The sequence below is a fragment of the Alosa sapidissima genome, chromosome 4 (genome assembly GCF_018492685.1).
Source record: "Alosa sapidissima isolate fAloSap1 chromosome 4, fAloSap1.pri, whole genome shotgun sequence".
Lineage (NCBI taxonomy): Eukaryota > Metazoa > Chordata > Actinopteri > Clupeiformes > Clupeidae > Alosa > Alosa sapidissima.
The window spans coordinates 16385219-16411060 of NC_055960.1; the positions used below are offsets into that span (position 1 = coordinate 16385219).

Below are 25842 nucleotides of genomic sequence, written 5' to 3' on the forward strand. Positions count from 1 at the left end.
CTCTTTGCCAAATTTCTCCCAGAAATAAAAAAAATGAAAAACAATATGCTCACAGCATGCCACAGAGGGTGCTGAGAGTTTTAACAAGCGTGGAAGTAAACAGCCATCTCAGCTTGCATGTTAGCAGGGCTTTTAAAGCCCCTGTGAGTGACACAGGCGTGCTTACTGTCCTGTTTTTCACTATACACCTCTTCTCCTCCACTAAGCCACACGAGCCAGCTCCTATCTCGACTCAACTTCATTTTTAGCTGTGAGTGTATCTTTGGACCCCTCTCAGGCAAGCACGGCATCGCCTCATCACAAACACGCCAGCGCTGTGACACACACACACACACACACGCACACACACACACACACACACACACACACACACACACTTGACTCACACAGCCCTGGGCCACAGTGACTTAACATTCACAAGGCCCTCTCCCTGTCGCAGTGGCAAGGGCCGGGGGCAAGTGCTCACACTCCGAAAGCTTCTCTCGCAATGAACCCTCCCCTTCCTCCTCTTCCTCCTCTCCTCTTCTTAGAGTGGTATATTGACTCGGGGGTTTGTCTTCCTGTCTTCCTGAATTTGATGCCCAGAGGGTCTGGGTGAGCGAGAGGAGGAACAAACTCAAACCGAGAGCAAGAGAGAAAGAGAGAGAGAGGGACAGAGAGACTCATAGAGAGAGGGAGAGAGTTAGAGTTAGGAACGTAAAGAGAGAAAACGGTAGGAAAAGGGAGGGACTGGCAAACTGGCAAGGAGAGACAGAGAGAGAGGGAGTAAAAAGAGTGTCAGAAAGAGGGAGACAGCAAGTCATTGAGAAACAATTGAATACAGTGTGTGTGAGAAAGAAAGTGAGACTGTTGAGAGATTTCGTGAATGGGGATAAGACACAATGCGACTAATAGAGCCGCTTAAAAAGAGTGTGATAGAATAAATCAGAAAGAGACTGTGTGTGTGTGTGTGTGTGTGTGTGTGTGTGAGAGAGAGAGAGAGAGAGAGAGAGAGAGAGAGAGAGAGAGAGAGAGAGAGAGAGAGAGAGAGAGAGAGAGAGAGAGAGAGAGAGAGAGAGAGAGAGAGAGAGAGAGAGAGAGAGAGAGAGAGAGAGAGACTTTTCTGTTTGAGGAAGATAATGGGAAAGGAAAAGGAGGGCTGATGGGGGTTTATAGAGATGAACTCGGCCAGCTGGTCCTGCGTCGGCGCTGCCAGGTCATCTGGTCACATGTGGCCACACTGGCAGCCGTCCTGCCCTCTCCTCTGGCCTGCCTGGGTCTCAGCACACCCACGCATGCATACCACACACACACACACACACACACACACACACACACACACACACACACACTACATACACACACACAGACACACACACACACAAAACAAACACACTGTCCTTTACACACACAATGGCACAATCTGTCACAAACACTCACATGCATACGCAGTTGCACAGCAAAATACACTATCTTGTATCTTGACTCTCTGCATCTGTCTGTCTGTCTCTCCCTCCCTCTCTCTCTCTCTTCCTCTGTCTCTCTCTCTAACACACACACAAACACATAGTGTGGGATGTACTACTTGCCAATGGCAATTAAAGCCCTTCAGTGTAAGAGCTGCTGATAGAGCTTCTCCTGATTGCCATCCATTCTGTGGAGCACTACACTTTCTCCACACACACACAGAGAGAGAGAGAGAGAGAGTGCCATGCACCCCTCCCACCCTTCCTCCCAGGTTGGTGCGGTGAGATTAGCACGCGCCTGGCGTTCCGAGTCGACATTGTCTGGCCTGAAGCGTGTCATTAAGCTGTAAATCACTCTGATTGAGAAGCCATCAGCACTCCACAGAAACCCTGTTGACAAACCCCAGGACCGGGCTCCAGGGATGGCAGATTGGAGTGTTTTTTCGGCATAAATCAGCACCCTGGCGCAGGTACACATATGCACACTCGCGAATCATCACATATTCCCCATTTACCACCACTAACCGGGCTCTGATATCAGCTTATGCAACTCCTCAGAGTGTCTGGTGGTGGTGATAGTGTTGGGAAGGGTTTGAGGGTGTAATTCTCTTGACAACATCTCCTGAGCAGCAGGTCTTTTCATCACAATTTTTGGTTAATTGTGTGGAATACAATCAACATTTGTCCGCGCCTGAAATGATGCTTGTCCTGATTGCATTGATGGCACTCTGCGTTGGGAGCATAATTGGTTGTCAGACACACCACTGGGAACTGTAGGGTCGTTGAAGTTGGAGGGAAGGTGGGGGGTGCTGATCAATGCATACACTGATAGCTTCTCTCTGGGAGTTCCGCAAGGTTAAGATAACTCTTTGTCTGTTTTCTAGTCTTCCCTTTGGCACCTAATTAGTTTCCCTGGTTGTTTTATTGCCAAGCGGGAACATGCATGGTGGAAAGTTTGTTACCATAAAAATAATGATGCATATTTTTTTATGAAAGGTTTCCATACTTCCTTGTAGGACTTATAGTATGAAGTTGTATAAGGTGTAATGGCAAATTGTATTCACAACATATTACTAATAATATTGTAAATCTTACTGGTAATAATGTGAATGATTTGTTGGGCATATCATCTCACATAACCACACTCAGGCTAATCTATACCTTGCCTATCATTATGAACATTTTTGTAGCAGTAGAACAAAAATCACAAATTTTATTTGTACTTATGCAAAATGAAAGGAAATAACTATTAGCAATGCATAGAATTTGCAGCATGTGAAGTCATTAAACACACACATATATACTGTATATAAAACCTGTATATAAACCCCCCCCCCCGTTGTTCTGGATTTTTTTACTCTTCACGCTGGAGGATGTGTGTTTTGTGCATTTGCCCTAATCTCTACTCCTCCATGCTCTGGAAGCGCTATTGAACAAGAGGCAATCAGGACATACTTACTGACTCAGCTACTGCTACAGCTGCTGCCGCCACCACAGCAGTTCTGAAGGGTTCTAATTGCCTGTAGCGAGTGAAATTATCTCTTATTCGAGGATGTTGGCTGCTAGCTAAACAGGGATGCCTTGAATCATATGGTGTTTTTTAACAATTGTTTCTTCCTGTTCTTTTGGAGTGGTTGGAGCAAAATAATATTTTTTTATTTGTATGTTTTTACAGAATATTTGCAGAGGCCATAGTAACATATTCTACAGAATGATAAGAATCTGTGTAATTTGGTTCCCAAGTGTCCTCAAAAAATTCTTAAGGATAAACAAGGTCTGGCTAAACCTATATGTCTACACATGAAATAGTGCTTCAGTTTGAACCTGCTGTCTAGCAGTGATCAAAAGAAGCTTGCATCAGCTTTTCTTGTGTTGGACAAATACTTTAGGGTCAAGGCCTTGGAGTGCACCTGTGTTCATCTTGCCCAAACAAAACTACAGCTCTGATCAGTCTATATGAATTGGTATGAAAACTTCTGTAGGATATGTAGTATATGTATATGTAGTACGGTATTCATCCATGACATCGTCTGAGTTCAAATCATTGAGTAAAAAATATTCTCATAGATGCACATTTGATGGGATCGCAACTATTTCTGTATCATACAATTATCAACTTAATCATCATCAACTTAATATCTTACATATTTAGTATCATACAATACCAGACGCCTCTTGAGACTTTAGAGATTGAGATTTTAAGCACCCTCTAATATTAATTAAAAGCCCATGCTCAAGGAGCAGTCCACGAGGGTTCAGCTCTTTCTGGATTTAAAAAAAATAAGAAAAGGGGGGGGGGGGGGGATGCCTGTAGGCCCCAGTTATGAAAGCATGCATTGAATTCCAGACCTTCAAATAACCAGGGAAGATCATGTGGTACTTACAAGCAATAGTAGCCATGTAGTACTTATAAAACACTGAAGCTAATCCCAAACTGCACATGCATCTTTACTGTAATGATATCTACTAATATAAAATAATACATTGTACTAATTCATTAATTACCCAGTAATTATAATTAAGTAAATAGTCCCTAAAGGCTTTCGAGATAAATAGTGTCCCCATCGTTTTGACATTATAATGGAAGCCACCGTTTTTGGTGCGACAAAGTCAATGGCGCTTTCATTCAGGCTAATTTTACGCATGCAGGTACCTCTTACAAATGGAAATTATTTCTTTCATTGAGAGGCTTTTATATTTTTACCAAATTGCAAATGGTTAGTCTCTGTATGCAATCTACTTTTATCATTCACATGACAAGAGTGTCCCTAGTCCCTCTGGTGGGAGCACATTTTGTCTTTCATACTGAATTGTAAAACAAAAGTGTTTTTAAAAGTTAAATAAAGTTTTTAAAGTCAGTGCTCACAAAGGACCTCATTAAGGTACCGTGTAATCTCAGGTTTGTACGCACAATGAAACTCGTTTTGCCTGTGTCTATTCTTATTGACTTGAGGAAAGACATTTTCTTTCCTGACCATTTGCCTCTCCCATTACACTCTGTTCTAGTCCAAAACAAATGTGTCTGCTATGCACAATCCCCATGTTCTGTTCCAACCAAAGTTTCCATAGTCTGACCCTAAGGAGACCTGGTAGGGATACACCTAACCAGAGGTGGAAAGTAACGAAATACATTTACTCACGTTACTGTATTGAGTAGTTTTCTGTGTATTTTGTATTTTTTAAGTAGTTTATAAAATCGGTATTTTAAATTTTACTTGATTACATTTTGAGTTAAGTATTGTACTTCGCTACATCAAAAATCCCATCCGTTACTTGAGTAAAAAAAAAAAGTTAAGACTAATGAAAACAGAAGGGGAGAGAGAAAAAATCGCGCCCTAAACCACTAGCCTAGTGATAATGATCAGCATGTAGCCTACAATAGGACATGATCTCAAGCTGGCGCGATGTCTTTCTGAAAGTGATTGAGATGGAGCTGGATCACGAGATGCATCAGATTACATGTGTAGCCTAACCTATGAAAGTGTATTTTCCGCTATGTCAATGGGTTGTCTCAGTTCGTTTTAGCACTATGATTGCGGAGATATTCAAGCAAACACCATGGGATTTCGTGTTTTGACGTTTGTGCTCACCTTTGGTAAGTAGTTCATTAGCAGTTGTTTCCCCTCATTTCTCTCTTTTTCCTGTTTTGGCATTTGTTTTTGGTAACCTGACTTCTTGGATAAAGACATTGCACCAGCAGCACAACAATTAGCGGTCCACTACAAGCGATGCTCAACTAAATAAACAAAAGATAGACTACCTTATGAGTCGTGCAGGCGGACTAAACCATTTAGCTCTTTAGCAAGGGAGAGTGAGAGTGACCTTAGACAGTTTTCACTATGTTTTGTATAAACATCCAGTCAGTCAAACTTTACATTTTGTATGACATTCATTTTGACATTAATTTGGAAGTTAAAATATTCAGGTAAAATATGGTGGAAATAAGTAATGAACGCTTAGATTTTTTTCAGTAAATAGCCTAAACTTCCAGTGATTCTATTCGAAATTTTCACCACACATTATATTAACACACATATAAAAAAACAATATGTGTAATAAAGTGGAATGACACAGGAAAAAAGTATTGAACGCCTACTGAAATGGCTTCAATACTTTGTGGAAAAGCCTTTGTTTGTAATGACAGCATCAAGAAATGTCCTATGACAAAACTTATTAGTCGCAGTATCAGGTGTGATTTTGGCCCATTGTTCTAAACAGATTCCATGGATCCCTCTTGTGAATCCTGATCTTTACTGCCAGAACTGTTTAATTGAATTTAATTGAATTGGCTGCCTTCGAGTCTTTCTGGAGCTTTCTCCGAGTGGTCTTTGGCTCTTGGAATTGACTATCCTTCTGACTCCCTGGTCAGAAATATTGCGAGGAGATCCTGTGCATGGCCGGTTGATGATGCAGTGATGTTCCTTCCACTTGCAGATAATGGCTCCCATGCTGCTAACTGGAAGATTCTGAAGTTTTGAAATACATCTGTAACCAGTTTCATTGATATGTTTTGCAACAATAAGGTTGCAAATGTCTTGGGAGAGCTTTTTGCTTTTATCCATCATGAAATGTTTCTTGTGTGACACCTTGGTAATGAAAAACCTTTTTATAGCCCATCAATATGTAGGCTACTAACCAAGCTTATATTATATTAAGATTATATTAATTTGCACAGATAGAAAGGATAACTACTCTCTAAGATTCCAGCTCGTTCCTTTCCTTTCCTTGCCTTAGTGCCTTTTCTTAGCGTGTTCAATACTTTTTCCTTGTGTTATTCCACTTCATTACACATGACTCTACTTATGGAGTTGTTTGGATTTTTTATGTGTGGATTACCTGAGTTATTACTAATGCCTGGTGAAAATGTTGTGCCCCCCGTATTCCACTTTTCAAGGGCCCTCTCCTACATTGGGGCCCTATACTTCCACTTTTCCCCCCAGTTCCCCTTTAATCTGCTGAACCTTCTGCTCGTTTCCAAATATAAAAAAAAACTTTCTGCAACTCAACATTGGCCTGCCTGCCTCAGGTGCCTGTGAGGGGCTTTTCAGTTGTGCTGGATTACTGTTCACTGCAAAGCGACCAAGGATGAGTGCAACTAACTTTGAAAATCAACTACTGCTCAAACTTAAAGGAGAACTGTCGGTATGAACAAAACTGAAACAATCGGTTTTACCTAGCTCGAGTTGCTGCAGCTACAGCGCTACACACTGGGAGCATGAACACGGCTGCTTTAGCTGCTGGCTGCAGCAACTCGAGCTAGGACCAAAATCCTTTTAGGCAAGTACCTCCACTCGGCGGCCATATTGCAGTGCTTTTTGGGCACTTATCGGACATCTATTTCGGCAGAAATGCGCGTGCATAAGGCTTCACAACACCAATCTTGCTCCAGCGGCGAGATCACAACAGATGATTGGCACGATGTCTTCACAGCACACCACATGATTGGCTCAATGTATTGTCAACACACCACATGATTGGCTCAATGTATTCACATGTCAACGTTTTGCCGCGAAAGGGTTGTAATATGTGTAGACAACTGCCATATTGGCGTTACAAACTAACCCCATGCATTACTATCGCTTCGGCAGCACATATACTAAACTATGGAGGATTTTTTGAGTGCTGTATCTCCTCATTAGAAAGTCTCTGGTAAAACTGGTTGTTCTGGTACCCCCCCCCCCCAAAAAAAAAGTAACTAAGTAACTTTTACTTAAAGTACATTTTAAATGGACTACTTTTTACTTTTACTTGAGTACATTTTCAGATTGCTATTTTAACTTGTACTTGAGTAATATTTCATCAAAGTATTGGTACTTTTACTTGAGTACAATATTTTCGTACTTTTTCCACCTCTGCACCTAACATACCAAACATGATTAAACCGGTCTTACTAACCAGTTTCTTAACTTTCATAAGATACCAGGGAGATTACAAACTTTCAAAAGACCTAAAGACCATTCCTGTAACCCTAGTGAAGGTAAATGGACATAATCTGGTCTGGCATACTGTGCATAATATGCAGGACTTACAGTAACAGATTCAGAGCAATGTACTGTAGTGCTTTTGGCTGTAATCCTGTGGTTGTTGCAGCAGTTGTCGCTATTGTGTGAGAGGTTGGATGATTTCAGCATCTGAGCAAATAATTATATCTGTGTGTAATGTTGTTACAGGCTTTTCCTCAAGATATGACCTGAGTGCCCTCTTGTAACAGACATGGAGGCTTTGACATCTATAGCCCACTGCTAGAGCCTTTAGACCTCATCTGTATCTCAATCTGCCAACAAGCTAATTGTGCATGTTAGGATTCTACTTGTGTCAGCTTCCTGAAACTGCAACGAGTCAGATTTAGCTTCTCTTCCATCATATAAGAAAGAGGAGACAAGAAGACTGCCTCTTACCAAAGGTAAAGGTCTTGTCTCTTATGTTAATAGTAAAACAAAACAGCTGATCCTTCTATCACTTGTGAGACTTTGAGACTCTAGTGTTCCTCCTACATTTATTCTTGCTCACAGTAAAGTTTCATTTTTCTCTGCCAGTTCCCCCATCAGCTCTCTCTCTCTTTCTCTCTCTTTCTCTCTCTCTCTCTCTCTCCCTCTCTCTGTGCTGCTTGGTGGCTTTCAGCCACGTGGGTTCCCACTCACCAGGTGGTTCTCATCTCGAGGCGAACCTCAGTCGACGCCATCCCGACTCACTACCTTGGTTAGTCACTGAGCACCGCTTTGATTTCTCAACTTATAATTGGCTGCATCTTCTTGGCTCATGAGGCTGCGTCCACTCTGTAGGCAAGGACAAAGCCTTCAGCTGGACAGGCGAGACCTTTTTATTAATAAAGAGTAGACTGGTGTTGGAGCTTTACCTCTAAGGTTTGATGGTCTTTTGCTATGTAAGCAGATGTTCTTTGTCGCTGTGTATATTCTCACATATTAAATGCCACACTGTGATATCACCCACCCAACACTAAATAGATAAATACACAAGTAAATACATGATGAAGATATGGATGAGGGAGGTATGAGAGTGCCAGAATGTCATGTATCTTGTAGCCCAATACAACTCTTGCTTGTCCTTACCACCCTACCACCAAACGCCTTTGTTTTACGAGCTCATGTGTAGGGGTCAGGGTCGATGGGTAGCAAATGTTGTCTTTTCCTAGGCAGACTGATGTGGCTATACAAATTACCCAGGATGCCTTGCAAAAATGCAAAAGCGAGTTAAGAAATCCATGAATATAAGTATCTTTATTTTTCAGTTGCCCTAAAAAAAAACCATATTATGTAATCTTTATAACAAGGCCAACAGAAATCTCACATTTATCCACTTTGATGGCAGGATGACCTATAATGACGTAAATTGTTGCTCTTGTTTCGCCTTCACTAGAAACTATCCAGATGGACGGGGGTCTTAAAGGGTTCTTACATTTCATAGAGTGATTTTTAAGCACCACCCCTGTTGAGCGACAATGAATAGGGATCTTTCTTTTTCCCAGAGCTTGTCATGAAAATGATTAAACATTAAATCATGACAATAACTCAATTTCAGTGCTCTGACAATTTATCTGAGCTATCTGACACATTACCCAAGCTGGGTATGCTTTGCACTTGGGAAAATAATTTGTTATAACAACCATAATCCTATAATTATTGCCACTCCAAAAGATATTGCAATTCAAAATATTGCCTGCACTCCTCAAGCATTTTGAAACAATGCAAGAGCCATGGTTTGACAACGAGACCAGCATCCAGTAGCAGACGCCTACGAACAGATGCTTCCTTGGCTTTCTTGATGCCGTGGCTCTGAGTGGTCTTATTCCCAAAGTGCGGCCTCAGCATAAATAAGGCAGGCTCTCTCCAGCGACTCCCAGAGAAACAATAGCCCCTTTCACACATTCGCCTTTATCACCGCTGAGGTATGGGAGCAGGGCTATTGTGCAAGTGCTGTAGACAGATCCCTCTCAGTGCAAATCAGCCTGCTTATGATGTAGCAGACAGACCCTTGTTGGGAGAGGGAATCGCCCCATTCATTCCCCGCCGCTAGTTCTGCGGTGCAGACACTATAGAAGAGATAGGCCATTAGCATCCATCATATCTGTGGAACACAGAGCTTATCCCTGTGCCGCCGGTCCATCACGGAGCGTGTTTTGTTTTCTTGTTGTGGTTTGGCAAATTGCTGTTATTAATGGTGAAAGGGCTTGTTGTGCGCCACTCATTAGAGGCTGTTTTTAATGGCAGCTTTGATAGATTAAGACAAGCCAGGGGCCTCACTCTCAAACTCACACAACCAGTTAATGTGAGACAATTAAAACCATCCACTCTGTGACCACTGCTTTTATATTTCATATTTTCATATTTTATATTAATTTTATTGTTATTTTATTTATTTATTTATTTATTTATTTTGTCTGGCTTTCGTATAATGTTGCAAGGGGTGATGAGTGCTGTATGGTACCCCCTCCCCACACACACACACACACTCTGAACAGTCAGCAGTCAGCTTCTGGTGCTCTTCACCTTTGGCTGGCTAGCCCTCATTACCATTAATAGGAGATAATGCCCTTTGGACAAGGCATTACACCAGATCCCGGCTGCATTTTCGCCCTCGCTCACATAAGATTATGTAAGCGCAGGCCAATGTCAATGGAAGGCATCGCCCCTGGGGTGAAAGAGAGCCTTATAATAGATGCGCCGATGCTGGCGCGGGAGTGACACTCCGCCACTCCTCTCCATCCCAGGCAAGGTGGGAGACGGGAGGAGGGGGGTCGGGGGGTGTTGGGCTGAGGCGACAACGTGGCGCACGAGGCGAGAGACGGTCTCAATAGCGAATGGGCCGTGAAGGCCACGGTGTGCGCCCGTGCCAGGGCTGCTCGAATCGTAGCGGCGCTGCTGGCTTAGACTGCAGGACGGGATCAATGCCAGGCCACGCAAGCGTGAGAAGCGGAATGCACCATAAGCCTCCTTGGTGGACTTAAGCCCCGACTAAAGTCGAAAGCGTGCACACCTGTGAGCCATGCCTGCCGGAGCTTACAGCAGACATCTTTGCAGCGTTGCACCCTCCATCATAAGGGAATCGGTGGAGGACTCGTATATTATTTGAGGGGCTCGATTGTTTTGCCAATCAATAGCAAGACCTGGGGGCTACACGTGACTTGAAATATTAGGTGCTCTGCAAAGCATTTCAGGCACAATTATCAGAGTGTAATTCATTTTTGTGTGTCATGCCCTGAACCCCTGACAGATGAAATCTTTTGGCTGGGCTTTATCCGGGAGTCAATCATGTTCAGAGAAACTCAAGCGGCAGCCATAGACCCTTAATCTCTCGTTGCCAAACTGATTTGCTTCGGTTCTTTAGCATGGCCTTTCTTTTGCTTTCTCTCGCACACACACACACACACACACACACACACACACACACACACACACACACACACACACACACACACTCACTCACCTCATATTTTACAGCAGTGTGGGCCGTAGGCCTTGTGGGAGCCACAGCTCTGTACCTAATTGGCAACCAGTGTTTACTGTAATGTCTGAGTGTGTAGGTGATGGTGGACCATGTGATAACACTCTAAGTGTGTGTGTGTGTGTGTGTGTGTGTGTGTGTGTCTGTGTGTGTAAGTGTGTGTGTGTTGTGAGAGACAGAGAGCTTTTTGTGTGTTGTTGCAGATGTCATCTCACCTTTTGTGTCACCACTGCGTGTATGTTTGTGTGTGTGTGTGTGTGTCAGCACGGTGTATGTATCAAGGCAACACAGTGTCAGAGGCATTCTGAGGCTTTCAGTCAGATGAAGTCCAGCTGGGCTTCCAGCAGAGTGACAGGCACACAGGTTGCCGAGGCCGGCCAGCGCTGCCCGACGCTGGGCAGCTGTGAAGTGACTGGGCCCCTGACAGCCAGGGCTGGAGCTGCCACTGGGCTGACAGTGACTCTGTGTGCTGTCGCTGCTGGAAATCCTCAAAATGCTTTTCACTTCCTCATTCAGCCATCACTCACAATCCAACATGCACACTAATCCTGCATTCTTAATTGTGTACTTGAATTTCAGGCCTAAAATTGACTACCAACACAATTTCAGCACATAATGCTAATACTTTTAGTATTTTTTCTCTCTCTGTCTCTCTTTGTAAAGGTGATCTTTGGTATTTGAAAGTATAACAAACATCCTGAGCAGACTTTACATTTTTTTGGTGGGTTAATAATAACCACATTATTACAATATCTGTGCTATCATGTGTGTAGTCTTTTGGGTAGGGGTGGGAGGGGGTTGGTTGTTAATATGAATGTTCGAATGGCTGTTATCTTGCCTGGAAGTGATAGGTAAGGTTGCCATTACAGTGCGGTAGATCATATCCCACAGTGATTCAACAGAGTTCAAATTACCCCAGACGGCATGAGTGGCATTGCATGATGTAACGTGTGGTAGAGGAGGAGAAATCGAAGGCAAAGAGGCGCTAACAATAGTGTCGATAGTCAAGCCCTGGCATAGAACATCTAATCACTGCTCCAAATAATTGGCTGAACCTCCCCTTAGCTTAGCAGGAGTAAGTGGATGCGAGTGGCATGGTGACTTAATGGCTATAGCATGCTGCTGGAGAAATTGCCTCTGGGTGTGTGTACAGTATGTGTGTGTGTGTTCTCTGTGTGTGTGTGTGTGTGTGTTCTCTGTGTGTGTGTGTGTGTGTGTGTGTGTGTGTGTGTGTGTGCGTGTGCAGAGGTGGAGTTTGAGTGCCAGTGAAATGAGTTTTAGTTGTTGTTTTTTTTTTACTCTTTTTTTCTTTCCCATCAGAAGAAGTGTATCTCACAGGCAGTTGCTTCATTAAAACATTTTTGTTTTGTCTGCTGTCTTTTTTTTTTTGTCCATGGCGGAGGATGCCGCCGATTTATGGCTGTGGTGGTAAGGAGGCTCACGAAGGCTTTGCGGCTCCACGCTGAGGCCATTTGAAATATGAACTGCACGACAACGAGAGCAGCGTCCATGTAATGAGCTCTTTTAAAATCCCACAGCTCACGGTCCATCCCATTTCACCGAGTCATGCAATGTTCCTCTGTCCCTCCTCCTTCCGTCTTCTGCTATTACTTTTTATGCCTCACATTTTTCAGGGTTGCACAAATCCACATTCTCATAAGGCCACATACATGGAAACACACACACACACACACACACACACACGCGCACACACACACGCACACACACACACACACACGCACACACGCACACACACACACACATACACACACACACACACACGCGCGCACACACACACGCACACACACACACACACAAAACAACTTTCACACACAGACCATCTCAGCCACACATAATATTGATATGGACAGTTACTATCACAGTTTTATTTTGGAGTTAGCCACACCAACTCAGGATTCAAGATATTAAGTGATCTAGAGGCCACAGATACTACACAATCGGTCAGGGGTCAGGTCATCATTTAGTATCCACAGAGCTGTGCTGATCTTGTTCCATGTGGACACATTTCACTTTCACTTAACCACTTGGCATTGATTTGTTCTTGCCCGCGATGGCTCTGCTTCCTCTGGGTTACACATCCAAGACTGTAGCGAAAGGGGGTGCATTTTACTCATAAACTATTAACAGCCCACACGGACGACAACACAGAGAATATCCTCTTCGAAAAAACCCAACTTGTAACGTTTAAAGCATCATGATGTTATTTTCCTAAAATGCCTGATATTGCAGTATGTAATGCTGTTGTCGTAGATAGGACTAGGGTATTTGACAAACAGGTTACCCATTTAGCACTAGATGTAGCCTGGGAATACCCATACGAGCTTTTGGCAAATTTGGAATTTGCTCTGCAGGTCCGTCTGGCCAAGAGGCCGTTGAAGCCCATTTCCAATATCCCTAAAACACGGGCACACAAATATGGCCAATCTGGCATGGACATGTATTTTATTTCTTTGGAATTGAGTAAACAACTGCATTTGCAACTGGGGCAGCCGTGGCCTACTGGTTAGCACTTCGGACCTGTAACCGGAGGGTTGCCGGTTCGAACCCCGACCAGTAGGCACGGCTGAAGTGCCCTTGAGCAAGGCACCTAACCCCTCACTGCTCCCTGCGCCGGGTGTGTTAGCACATTAGTGTGTGCTTCACCTCACTGTGTGTACACTGTGTGCTGTGTGTGTTTCACTAATTCACGGATTGGGAAAAATGCAGAGACCAAATTTCCCTCACGGGATCAAAAGAATATATATACTCATTTACAACCTTCGTTTACAATATTGCTACACTTTTGAAATTATTTGGTAAGAGTTTAATGTACCAATGAACATTTCCAGAGCCACTCCCAATTGTACAATTGTGAAGGTCTAGGCCACACTAGTTGAGTTTGAATTGACGAAAAGGGGAATTCCTACATAGTGTTACTTTAAAGGAATTGGGCTGCATAACCACACTTCCTTTTCCGTCTTGGTTAGTTCTCTGGCATTTTGTGGGGAGCCACCTGAGAAATGATGGCGGCGTGTTTCGAGCGGCACTTCTCTCCTTATGTGGTCGAGAGGAAATTCATTGGCACTAAGTGGTGAGGATTTGCTTGAAGAGCTTCGGCTCATGTTAATGACCCGCAATCTTTGGCGGGGCTTACACGTTGAAATCCGACGAGGATACCCTGCGAGAGAGGTGATTAATTTTAAAGGATTCTTTTAATAAGCATGTGTGGAGGTGCGGTGTGGTGTGTGTGTGTGTGTGTTGGGGGGGAGAGGGGGGTGCTGCAACCGTCACGGGCAAGCGTCTGGGGGACTGACCTTTGCCTTGTCAGGTCACCCTCCCAGCGGCGATCAGAGCGGGGGCAGCAATGCACTCTGGAAACTGGGTAGGCCCAACACAGACAATTCAATTTAGCCAAGTTAAATATTTCTGGAATTGAAGTGGACATCTGTAGGGGGGTAAGAGAAGACCAAAGTCCTTAGGGCAGGAGTCTTCTTGAGAGAAGATAGAGGTGACTTCTCTATGCTAGCATGCATCACCCCCCCCCCCCCCCCTCAAATAAAAGAAGAAGAAAAAAGAATCTTACTTCCTATCCCTTTTTTTATTATTTTGTAGACACAATTTGCTTGCTAAATCTCAAGGAATCTATTCTTATCAATCTGCAGTTATTTCCCTTGAGTACTCCCTCTGTTCTCCTTCATCTCCTCAAAGATAAATGGACAGACTCGCCAGAAGTGACTTTTGGCTCTATGACTCAGAGATAACCCTTCTGAAGAGAGAAAAGAGGAGTCGGCACAAGATTAAGGCGAAAGCTTTCAGGGAATGTGTTTAGGTTATATTATAATACAATAGTATGTAACATTCTGTAGAAGTAATGCAGCAATGGTTTTGTAACACTGCACATTTATTTAAAGGTTATAAACACACACACACACACACACACACACACATCCCAAACATTCCAAAATGTTGAATGATTTTTTTTTTTGCTGGGACGACATTTTGTGTGAAGGGAATTACGTCACTCTGCCACAAGATTCACAAAGGACAATCGGTCGACCCGAGTTTCGATTCCTGCCATTGCGAATCTGTGTGCTTTGGATAGAAACATTTGCTAAAAATCACTGGTTACTATGTTTGTGGATTTCACTCCTGACAGCATGTAACAAGCTAAATCACACCATAGTTCTTAGTGAACTGTAGCAGTGACAGTCAAACAGTACTTACATTACTTACTGTAATGGAAGCCAGGGCTGTGATGTGTACCACGATGCTGATTCTGAACTCATGTGAGGCAAATGAGGTGTTGTGAGAAAAAAAAAAAGAATTCTGTGTGGCAGAGAAGAGCACTTCTGGTTTCTTTCTCTCTCTCTCTCTCTTTGTCTTTCTCTCTGTCTTTTTTGAGCTCTTCATTAAACCTCAAATTTAATACATCTCCAGCAGGTCTTAATGATTTAATTCAAAATGATGTGAATTTCAGACAATTCCCTCTCTCTCTCTCTCTCTCTCTCTCTTTCTGTATGTGTGTGCATTTGTGTCATTTTGTAATTAGATGAATTAATTGGGCCCAGCAGGCCCTGCTAATACCTTCATCAGGGTTCCCAGCAACTGCCTGATGTTTTGAACACTTTGATACTTAGCATTTTAAGGACAAAATCTCTTCCCTTAAGGAAAATGAACAGATTGGCCGGGAATGGATGGAGGATTTGTTTATAAAGATTATATCCTGTTTGGATCTTTATTACAGCTCATGAAAATGCACTGTTCTGTTATCCGAAGTCTTCTTCTTCTTCTTCTTCTTATTCTTCCCACCAAATTTCTGCGTCTAATTCAGCTTTAACCATTTAACGCAGAAACTTCATTCAAACTTTGTAACGTAGGTCTTGAAAAGGACACGTGGGGAATGTATTTTTCACTTTTGTAAACGTTATACTTTTTGAGATATTAATAAAAAACAAGCTTATTTTTCCCCATAGACTTAACATGGGCTGATGACATCACAATGGGCTAATTAACTTGATTTGCACCTGTATCAACTTCCAGCTGCTCAACTAGGTCCCATCAAAGAGCCAGTTAAACTGATTGCACCTGTATCAACTGCTTTCTGCTTAACTAGGCCAACTCTCTCTGTGTCTCTCCATTCTACAAGGATATAAGGCACATTCCATCCAACTTTCTATCCATTCATCCTCTTCAAACCATTCACTCATCTACCCATTAAACTATCCCATCAACATCTATTAAACAATCTGCCTATCAACATCCATTCAACTTTCTGTCTATCAACATCCATTACACTATCTACATTTAACTTTTAAACTATATACTCTGTCTCAGGCTTTAAACATACAATCTGGCTCTACAGATCCTGTTCAACTATTTCCTCTGCCCACAACTGTTTCAAAATAAATGTCCTCACTACAATAATTCACTATTAAATAATTTAACTATTTAAACTACTCAACTATTTAACTGTTCAGCCATTTCAACTGTCAGTTGTTATCAACTATGACTTCTGCCAACTGTTATCAAATAAAAGTTTGTTTTGCATTTTATGTTAATATACAGTATGTTTATATTTTCATGCACTGGTAATTTCCTCGAAATTACATTTTCTAGTTTTCGCATGATGTTGCAGTATTGAATCTTAGCAAACAGCTGGTCCCATTGTTGGGCGTGTATTTCCTCATGTCTTTGCACAGCTAATATCATGACATTTGTTATTTTTGTAAACTGCACAGACAGGTCATTCATTTATTCATTTGTGTGTGTGTGTGTGTGTGTGTGTGTGTGTGTGTGTGTGTGTGTGTGTGTGCCAAAAGTCCCTGTGTTCTCTAATATAGTTTACCTTTCATGTATACAAATGCTTGTTTGATTAACGTAGGTCTATTCCCTCACATTCCTTCCTGGAAGTCATTCTTTTTAAAATTGTAGATTTGTCGATATTCTATTTGTTTTTTTATTTTTTTCCATTTCTTATTGAGCAGGAATAGCTTCACAGAAATAGCTACTATAGACAGACGAAATATGAATGAAGGAAGACTAGGAAATAAAGAATGATGCAACTCTGACATACAAAGACCATGTCAGAATTTGAAAGGCTGGTGAATATTTTTTTTATACTTTAATTATCCCACAGGGAAATTCAGTTGTTTCAGCAGCCTTAAGCCTTAACATACAGCAAGCACACATGTATGAATAATGGCATATTGATACAGTAGGTAGACAAGAAAGGCCCAGAAACAGAGAGGGGTGGTGTGTGTGTGTGTGTGTGTGTGTGTGTAAGAGAGAGTGTGTGTTCTTGTGTTTATGTGTGTATTCATGTCTGCCTACTTTGAAGCACTATGCATGTCAGATTGTGTGTTCTTTGGAATTAGATAACACAAAAACAACACTTCTTTGTTACACCAATCAGAGACAACCCAAGTTGAAGTGCGAGAGCCTTAATTCAGCAAGCAAACGTTATTCAGCTTTTTCCACCCACTATTCAGCATTAACTGGTCATAGATCATCGATGGCCTAATCTGGACAACAGTGTAGATGAAAAGCTGAGCGTCTGCTATTGGAGGAGAATTGAGCTCATTGATGTAGGATGCTCCTGCTGTTATCGGTGATGTGCTGGATCAGCTAATTACGCCGGGCATCTAAACATTTTGATAAATGTGCTTTCAGCATGCAGGAAATTTGATCAACCCTTGTAATTATAGTCATTAACTTTGTAAGACAGCAATACAAAGAGGCTTGCCAAATGCATTGTCACATAAACAGACAGACAGACACACACATGCAAGCTTTTACAAACACAGATACACACACACACACACACACACATGCACACACAACAAATACAAACAAATACAACAAATATACTGTATACGTCAACTTTATGTGTACTCAAGAAGAGAGGCATGAATGACCAAATGTTTGGTCACTGAACAAAGTGAATGTCAGAGTAATTCTGTCGATCCAGGCTCATGAGGATGAGGCCTAGCAGAGCCCGGGCGTCGAGTCATTGGACGTAATTGTTATGATTGTGTAATGGCCATTTGCTCAAGCAACCATTGGAATGGCACTGATGCTTGGAGTAAGCGGATTTTGCAGAGCAGAACACAGAACAGATGGCAAACTGTCCAAGGTTTAAGAGTAACTACAGTAATACACTGCAAAGGATGGCATCCAAAAATTGAGGGGCAATGGTGCGATGCACATCACAGCACAGAACACAATTTTTTGTCAAAGTTTATTGGCTAGTTTAAAGGACATTATAGGAGTTTATACAAAACAACAAATCATATTGGTGATAAATAAAAGCTGTGAAATATGGTGGTAAAACTTGCATCATATTTGCAGCGGGAGAGGTGTGTTTTTTTTGCCATGTTTTCTCCTCCACTATGTGTACAGTTCAAAGGATGTGATCTGTGTGTTAAAAATGTGCTCACGTCTCAGTTGTACAGCTCTGTGCTGTCAATCCTTGCCCTCTGGGCTTCACACCTGTGCTTTAACATTGCATAGACGGCGAAGGGAAACATTTTCGCCTTATTAATGGAGCTCGTATAAACCGCTAAACTCACCACTAATTCCTGTTTCATCTTTGAAGTAGTTCACATTTAAATGTGGAGCTGCAGTAACTCTCCTGCTACCATTTTGAAATAATTTATACCATAATTGATTATAATTACATGATGGCGGTGAGGTCGTGTTAGAGGAAATACATAATAGAAAGACGTGTATGTTGTTGTTATCACTCGGATGTGTAATTAGTTTTCAGTTAGAGATAATGTTGTATTAATGTGGTGCTCTGCCCAACAGGATATTTGACTGTAACCATTGAACCTCTGCCACCTGTTGTTGTCGGGGAGACGGTGACGCTGAAGTGCAACTTTAAAACTGATGGGAGACTGCGAGAGATTGTCTGGTACCGGGTAAGTGATCAGCACAGATCTCTCTCTCTCTCTCTCTCTCTTCCTTTCTCTTTCCTCGCTGTCTTTAATTATTAATCTGTTCTTTTATTCTCTGTCTGGCAGTTAGTATGCTTTGTGCATGTGTGGTTTGGTTGTATCTCAGACCAGACGGGCAGATATTTTTCACGCCTTCGGCTGTGCGTGGTGTTCATTTCGCAGTGTCAGTGCGGCTCACCCCTCTCTCTCTCTCTCTCTCTCTCATGCATACCTGTGGTGTCTACTTATGATTACAAGTCTCCTCTGTGCTGTTCCAGTAGCTCCTCAATGACCCGCCATCATCAACATGCACTTTGTTTGTGTGGGTATGGGGGCAGAGGGTGAAAGCTAAAATGTCCCTTCTGTGTTTAGTTCAGCTATTATTATTTAACAGCACTGCAGGTGCAGGCAAGGCCACTGTGGTGTTGGGAGCTTTTTGTCCCAATCAACTGGCCGTTGCTGCGGCCCTAATGTCTCGCAGCTGGCCTCTTTGCGCTTGCTGGAGCCCCAGCGGGCATGTGCGTTACCCGGTACAGCGGGCTGCCGACAATTAAATCCAGCCACATTTTGTCTGTACACACACACACACACACACACACACACACACACACACACACACACACAGACACACACACACGCACACACACACACACACACTCTCTCCAAGTCTTCCTCTTTCAGACATGTTATCAGGGCTGCCGCTGTTGCTGCGGCTGTTGCTCTCACCGTTGCGGAGCCTCCACTTCTGGACTGGCCCACTGTCCAGATGCTGCGTCTAATTGTGCGACGACAACAGCAGCTCTGAGACACTGAGGCCGGCGTAACACTTGCAGCACGATAATTGTGGTCTGGGGACTGGCCGCTGCGTTTCCGTTACCACGGATAAGAGTCGTTTTGAGAGAAGGGGGATGGGGGAAGATGGGGAAGGGGATGTAATGGCGGTCGGTCTGTAGCCCCACTTTGAGTCATTTGATTAAACCTCTGACGCGGCTCATGAGCCAAAGCAATACTCACCAGGAGAGGGCTGACATAGAGTTATTTTTGAATTAGCGGCACCTCAATAACACTTGTGCTAATAAGGACTGATATTAAAATGACTGCGCGCTGGGTGCGGATTCCTCCACTCGCTCCACACTGTCTGACGGAGACGGGTTTTAATTTCAAAAGCAATAATGAAGGCTGATAACTGGTATTATATTTGCTCTCTAATAAGTGTGTCTTTGATTCAACCTTGCATCCTTTGCACTTCATGAAATTCACAGTCTCCACAGTACCCTCTTTGCAAATGCTGACCTTTTGAGACAAGACAAAGGGAGATTAATAGCACTTTACATATTAGCTACTGAACCATACATCATGCTGAAGACTCCGACAGTTTCATAGAATCAGGATTGGAATCTGAAGAAACTGTTTGTTATTGCCAGACTTTGCCCTGTTCCGCCTGACTGAGCACTGCTTTCTTCAAGTGCAACGAGGTGCTATTAGCATTCCGTGTAAGCCTTTTAACAAATTAGGTGCGACTGATATACTGTATTTCAATAAGTCTGCACTGAATGCATTACACAAGCCTTCAGTTTCAGGGTTTGAAAAAGCAGAGCTTTCACAGTGGACGTTGTTCCTACTCCGGCCAAAGTGTCTGAATTTAGAGCAACTGTTGGAATGACAAAGTGCTTTGGGTTTGGGAAAACTGAGGTGTTTATTTTAGCCCATATGGATTGTTTGAAAAGCTCACTGGCAGGTCGTTCATTCCAGTATTCCTCATACACAGTCTGTGTATCTGTCTATTCAAATGATCCTGTGAATGCGATTTCAAACAAACAAACCAAAATATGTTAAGTGGAATATTGGACGTGTTGAATATGATCACAGGACTCTGAAAGCCAGTTTACCCCCACTAAAAGAGATTTTTCCTGCAAAGAGTAAGCATCAATGAGTAATGTTCTGGTTCTGCCTTAATGATGAATCTGGAATGAGTGGACGCTCTCACAGCTCTTATTACCAAACCTAGTTGCCTATTGACAGCCTTTAGTGTAGATCAAGCCCACAAAGAGTACAGCCATCGGCTCTCAAGTATTGGCGGCCGATCAAAAAACCCAGAGGCAGTAATAAGTACAGGGCCCCCGTTTCTCCCTGGACCTCTCCTCCTTACAGTCGCTTATACATTATAAATCAATTATCCACGCTTGGCAGTCAACGTTTTCTTTAATCTTGGCCTTTTATTTGACTAAACTGCCGACTTCTCGTTTTTTCTCCGTCCCCGACTGCGCCAACGTAACCGGGGTTGATATCCACCTTGGGGATCACTGTATCTAATCGAGGCCAAGCAGACGAGACGGAGGCTTTGTGAATGAAAGATCGCAGCCATGGGTTGTTCATTACGGACGCACCTTTATCTTGACAGATTCTGTTTGAGGATTTGGTAATGCACACCAGGGCGCACGATGCTGCTTCTCTAAGCACATCCTCAGCACAGCTTAGGCCTCGGTGTAGCCACTCAAGATGATGGAGATTGCCACAGAAGTACTCTCAAGCCCGCGGCACAGAGCAGCTATTGGCCCTAAAATGAAGACAAAAAAGGCTGAAGCAGTGCTTGACTTTTCTCAACGTTGTTTTTCTTTCCCATTTAACATCTCTCGTTGACAAGGCAGAGAGCTTCCATCATTTTTATTTTCTTTTAATTAAAGCAAGAATCTCTTTAGTGGAGGAATAATACTCTCAAAAGTTCTGAGAGTCATATAATAGTTTTTACTCCTATTGAAGCCAGTTAATGAAATTATGTTCAGACATTTTATTGTGTTATGAGATCTGTGAAATTACCTCTTGTATACATGTTGAGGTCATGAAACGGTTAAGGATATACAGTAATGCATTGCATGGCTTATCTCTAAGGCTTGGTTGATATATGATAATCTTGATTACTTGAATCTTGTTTATTTATGCTAAAAGCCCCTCCTTATTTGCATGTTTCAATGAAACATGGAGGTGACTTGATGCTGGCATTCTCATAACTGTCTAGAATATACCCATTTTGCAAGCAGGCACTAAAATGGGTCCATTATTGAAACCACAACTGAAGACATTTCCTGGGGTTAATTTTATCACTAAGACTAATAGTTTGAGGCCATATTAGCCCATGTTTAAAATGTAGGGAGAGAGAGGGAGAGAGAGAGAGAGAGAAAGAGAGATAGTGACTCCATTATCAGAGCCATTTATCCAGCGCATCAAGGAGGTCTGCAAATGCCTGGCAAAGCAAACATAAAATCATCCAAAGTGTAAACAATATTACTCCCAGGACTTCATAAATGCATTTATTCTATGCACTGTGCTCAGAGGCCTCCCTTGCTGGGCCATGGATTAGGCATCCTGGCTGTGTACTGTAATTCCATCAAGCTGCCATGCGGCACGTTAAAATGCCTTTCTGGTGGCCTATAAATAACAGAGAGAGAGAGAGAGAGAGAGAGAGAGAGAGAGAGAGAGAGAGAGAGAGAGAGAGAGAGAGAGAGAGAGAGAGATATCTCTTATCGCTTTGAAGACATCATGTATTATGTTGGCGGCTGCATTGTGGGGACGGAGGAAGGGCCCACCGGAGACTGCTCCTCAGTGCGATGGCTGGCAGTTCACCTCACGCTGTGCTTGTTCTGATTATGTCATTCTAATGAAGAGCTATCCCTGGTGCCGTCCCCCTGCGGCTGCCCAGTGCGTCGCCGTGACGGCTTGCGGATGGGGGTGGGGGGGTTTTAGAGTTCCACCTGGCTGCCTGTTGAGCGCGGGTGCGCGTCGGCTTTAATCTCCGCCGGTTAACCCCCGCCCCCCACACACACACCCCAAACAACTCATTACCGGAGCCACCCAGCTCTCACTGACAGCCCTCTCAGGTGACATCCTCCCTCCTGCTCTCCGCCAGAGCCAGCTGAGCTCAACCAACCATGCCGGCCTGCACCCCCCCCCCCCCCCCCCCCAACCCCCATCCTCCAACCCATCTTTTTTTTCTTCCCAGGGAGCGGCCAATTTGCCGTTGACCCGACTTTGGAACATATGTGGCTTGAATGCTCTGGTACATTATTGCTCTCATCACAAGGGGAAGTGCTTTGATGTCCAGGGGTAAAGTCTGGAGGAAGTGCTCTTGTTCACCCTGTCTAAGTACCTTTCACAGTGCCGTGTAAGAGGAGGCACTGTTGTGGAAGAAGAACAAGAGACATATCCTGAATTCGGCTAGTGACTGAGGGGGGAATGGACTTCAGTTTTCCGCCAGATTTCTTTGTGTTCTTTTACAGTCATTTGTGCCGTGCCTTTGGATCTCCGTTACAGACTTTTGAAACCAGGCCTTTCTCTTAGACACTGAAGTAGCTTGTTTCCATTTCATTCAGATACTGTATGTTAATATGGGCTTTTTGATTTACATATAATCAATTTTGATTCATTGTTCTGTGGACAACACTGCTTTAACATTGCTGATAAATATCTTGAAGTCACGTGTATGAAAGTTCATGACCAGAACAATATCCATGAGACGCTGGGTCACGAGTTATCAGCAACTGCGCTAATTGTGTAAGACGTGTCAAGCGTGAATTAAAAAACACATTTGATCTTGTCAAGCTTTGCCTTGGACGAGTCGGTCCCAAACATCGCCAGCTGAAGGATTTCTCATTCACTGATGGTAATACCAGATGAAAGACAGCTAGCTTCTGAAAGAACTTAGATATTGAAATGAAGGTTGAATTGGTGTGTCAAGCGTTTCAGACAGATTGAAGACCTTGGTATGTTCCCTCCCACTGTGCTGTCATCTCATCAGCGATTCAGTGGCAAATCAATTTTCTCTTTTAACTACAATTTGCCTTTGTTCCATAAATTTATCTTTTTTTAAGTATATTTTTTGGGGCTTTTTTATGCCTTTAATGAAACAGGACTGTGGAGAATGACAGGAAGCGAGTGGGAGAGTTGGGGGTGGGATCCGGAAAGAACCATGAGGCGGGAATCGAACCCGAGTTGCCGGCGTACAGTGCAGATGCCCCAGCCAGTCGCGCCACGGTTGAGGCCTCATAAATGTATCTTAATAAGTCTCTATGGACATGCAGTAGTGTTAGGAGTCTAACTCAATGACTCGTAAAAACAAAATAATGAGGAGAGCAAAACTCTTAGTCAAGGTCCAAAAGTTGTTATGGTAGAGGTGTTTATTTTTTCTGCTATCTTGTTTACAGTAAAGCATCTAGAATTTGCATCCACCTCTCACATTTGTCTTTACTAGCATGAGAGGCTTTGTTTGTTTCCATGCCAGGGACTCATAAGCCAGGTAAACATGGTATAATTTCCGGGATTGTTTGTTCACCTACAAACGTTGAACACAGCACACTGTTTTCTTTTTTTCTTGACTGAATGCGTTATTGTACATACAGTGCTATGTGCACATTGGTGGTCACGGGGAATGAATTGTTGGCCTCCTAAATCTCTTAAACCTTCCAAAGCAATTTTGTCAGAGCCAACCTAGAACGATTATTGGTCTTCCAGAAGTGCTGCCTACACTTAGGAGCTGTCTTCCATTCCGTACACATGCTTACACACACACACACACACACTCTCACACACACACACACACACACATATGCACACATTTGGGATGTTGCTCAGGCTTAGCTTGTCCACAACCTGACAAATCCCATTATAGCTATTGACACTTAGGGACATGATCACACTATGCAAATAAAGTTGTGTTGGCAAGATAATGCACCACTTTCTGATAGCACTGTGGAGAGAGAGAGAGAGAGAGGTTTGGATAAAGTGTGTGTATGTGTGTGTGTGTGTGTGTGTGTGTGTGTGTGTGTGTGTGTGTGTGTGTGTTCGTCCAGATTAGAGCCGTTAGGACCGTTTTTTGGAACGCTGCTGCATAGTGTGTGTGTGTGGGTTTTTTTTTCCGGAGCAGTGAGTCAGACGGTTGGCTGGCTGCTGTGTCACCGCAGCATGGGGAGGAGAGCAGCTCTTGACCCAGAAGTCCTATGGATACTAATCCTGTTTTTTTCTCAGTGGATAGAAGGAAGGAAGGAGAGCGATAAAGGGAAAAAGGGAGAGAGAGGGAGAGAGAGAGAGAGAAAGAGGGAAGGAGAGGAGGGGGAGGAAGAGAGAGATAGAGGGAGGTTTGAGAGGATGGTAGAGGGAGGTATGCAGGCATGCTCTGCCACTGCTGTGCATCACAATCCTCAGAATTTTCTCAGCTTCTTTTCTCTCTGTCTCTCTCTCTCTCCCTCTTTCTTACCCCCCCCTTCTCTCTGTCTTTTTTTAACAGCTCCGCCTCTGCTCAGTTGCCGAGGCAACGGGAGTGTAGGTACCGGCGGAAGGCGAGCATGGCGTTCGTTTGTTGGTTCGTTCGTTCGCTCGCTCGTTCGCTCGCTCCTGTGTACACACAGCACTCCCCTGTGGGGCTTCTCTGTGTGTCTTGCTTCCCGCCTCTCTGAGCCCCCATCTGTGCCGGTGTCTCGTCGTGGAAGAATCTCTCACTCGCGCTCGTGTCCCCTCCACATGCTTCATGCATGGTGGCTAAAACAAGCAGGGCTAGTCCTGAATCACACTGAAAGTACACACTGAGAGGATGATGAACAAGGAGGTGATGACCCTGACCTGACCCCATATTTTTATTTAGTGGACACCTTCAAAATTAAGAGTACAAGTATAAAATAATGACTGCTATATGGCAAGAAAAGACTAAGTAAAAATAACTCCCTTGATATTATAAATGGCAGTAAATATGTTGACTGGTTGATTTGTTGATTGATTGATTGATTGATTGATTAATTGACCGCTCAAATAGACAGAGTCATACAGTACAGATTCATGTAGGTATTCTAGATATATAAAACAAATATATTTTATAGCCAGAATTCCCCTTCTCTGTTCACCACCACTACCACCTCATATGCAGTCACAGACAGTATCCAGCAGCTAGTCTGCCTCTATTGCAGAACGCACCCAAAAGAGCTGTGTGAGCAACAACACGGCACCAATGATGGGTC

The 25842-nt window shown here is 43.3% G+C and overlaps 1 protein-coding gene across 2 annotated transcripts in view; it reads left to right on the forward strand.

The window, feature by feature from the left end:
• Nucleotides 1–25842, forward strand: part of igsf21a (immunoglobin superfamily, member 21a) — a 208573-nt gene that overhangs the window by 57190 nt on the left and 125541 nt on the right. For both annotated transcript variants that reach the window (XM_042090358.1, XM_042090359.1), the window contains exon 2: nucleotides 18714–18826. In XM_042090358.1, the coding sequence (XP_041946292.1) occupies nucleotides 18714–18826 (113 nt within the window). The remainder of the gene's footprint in view (nucleotides 1–18713; nucleotides 18827–25842) is intronic.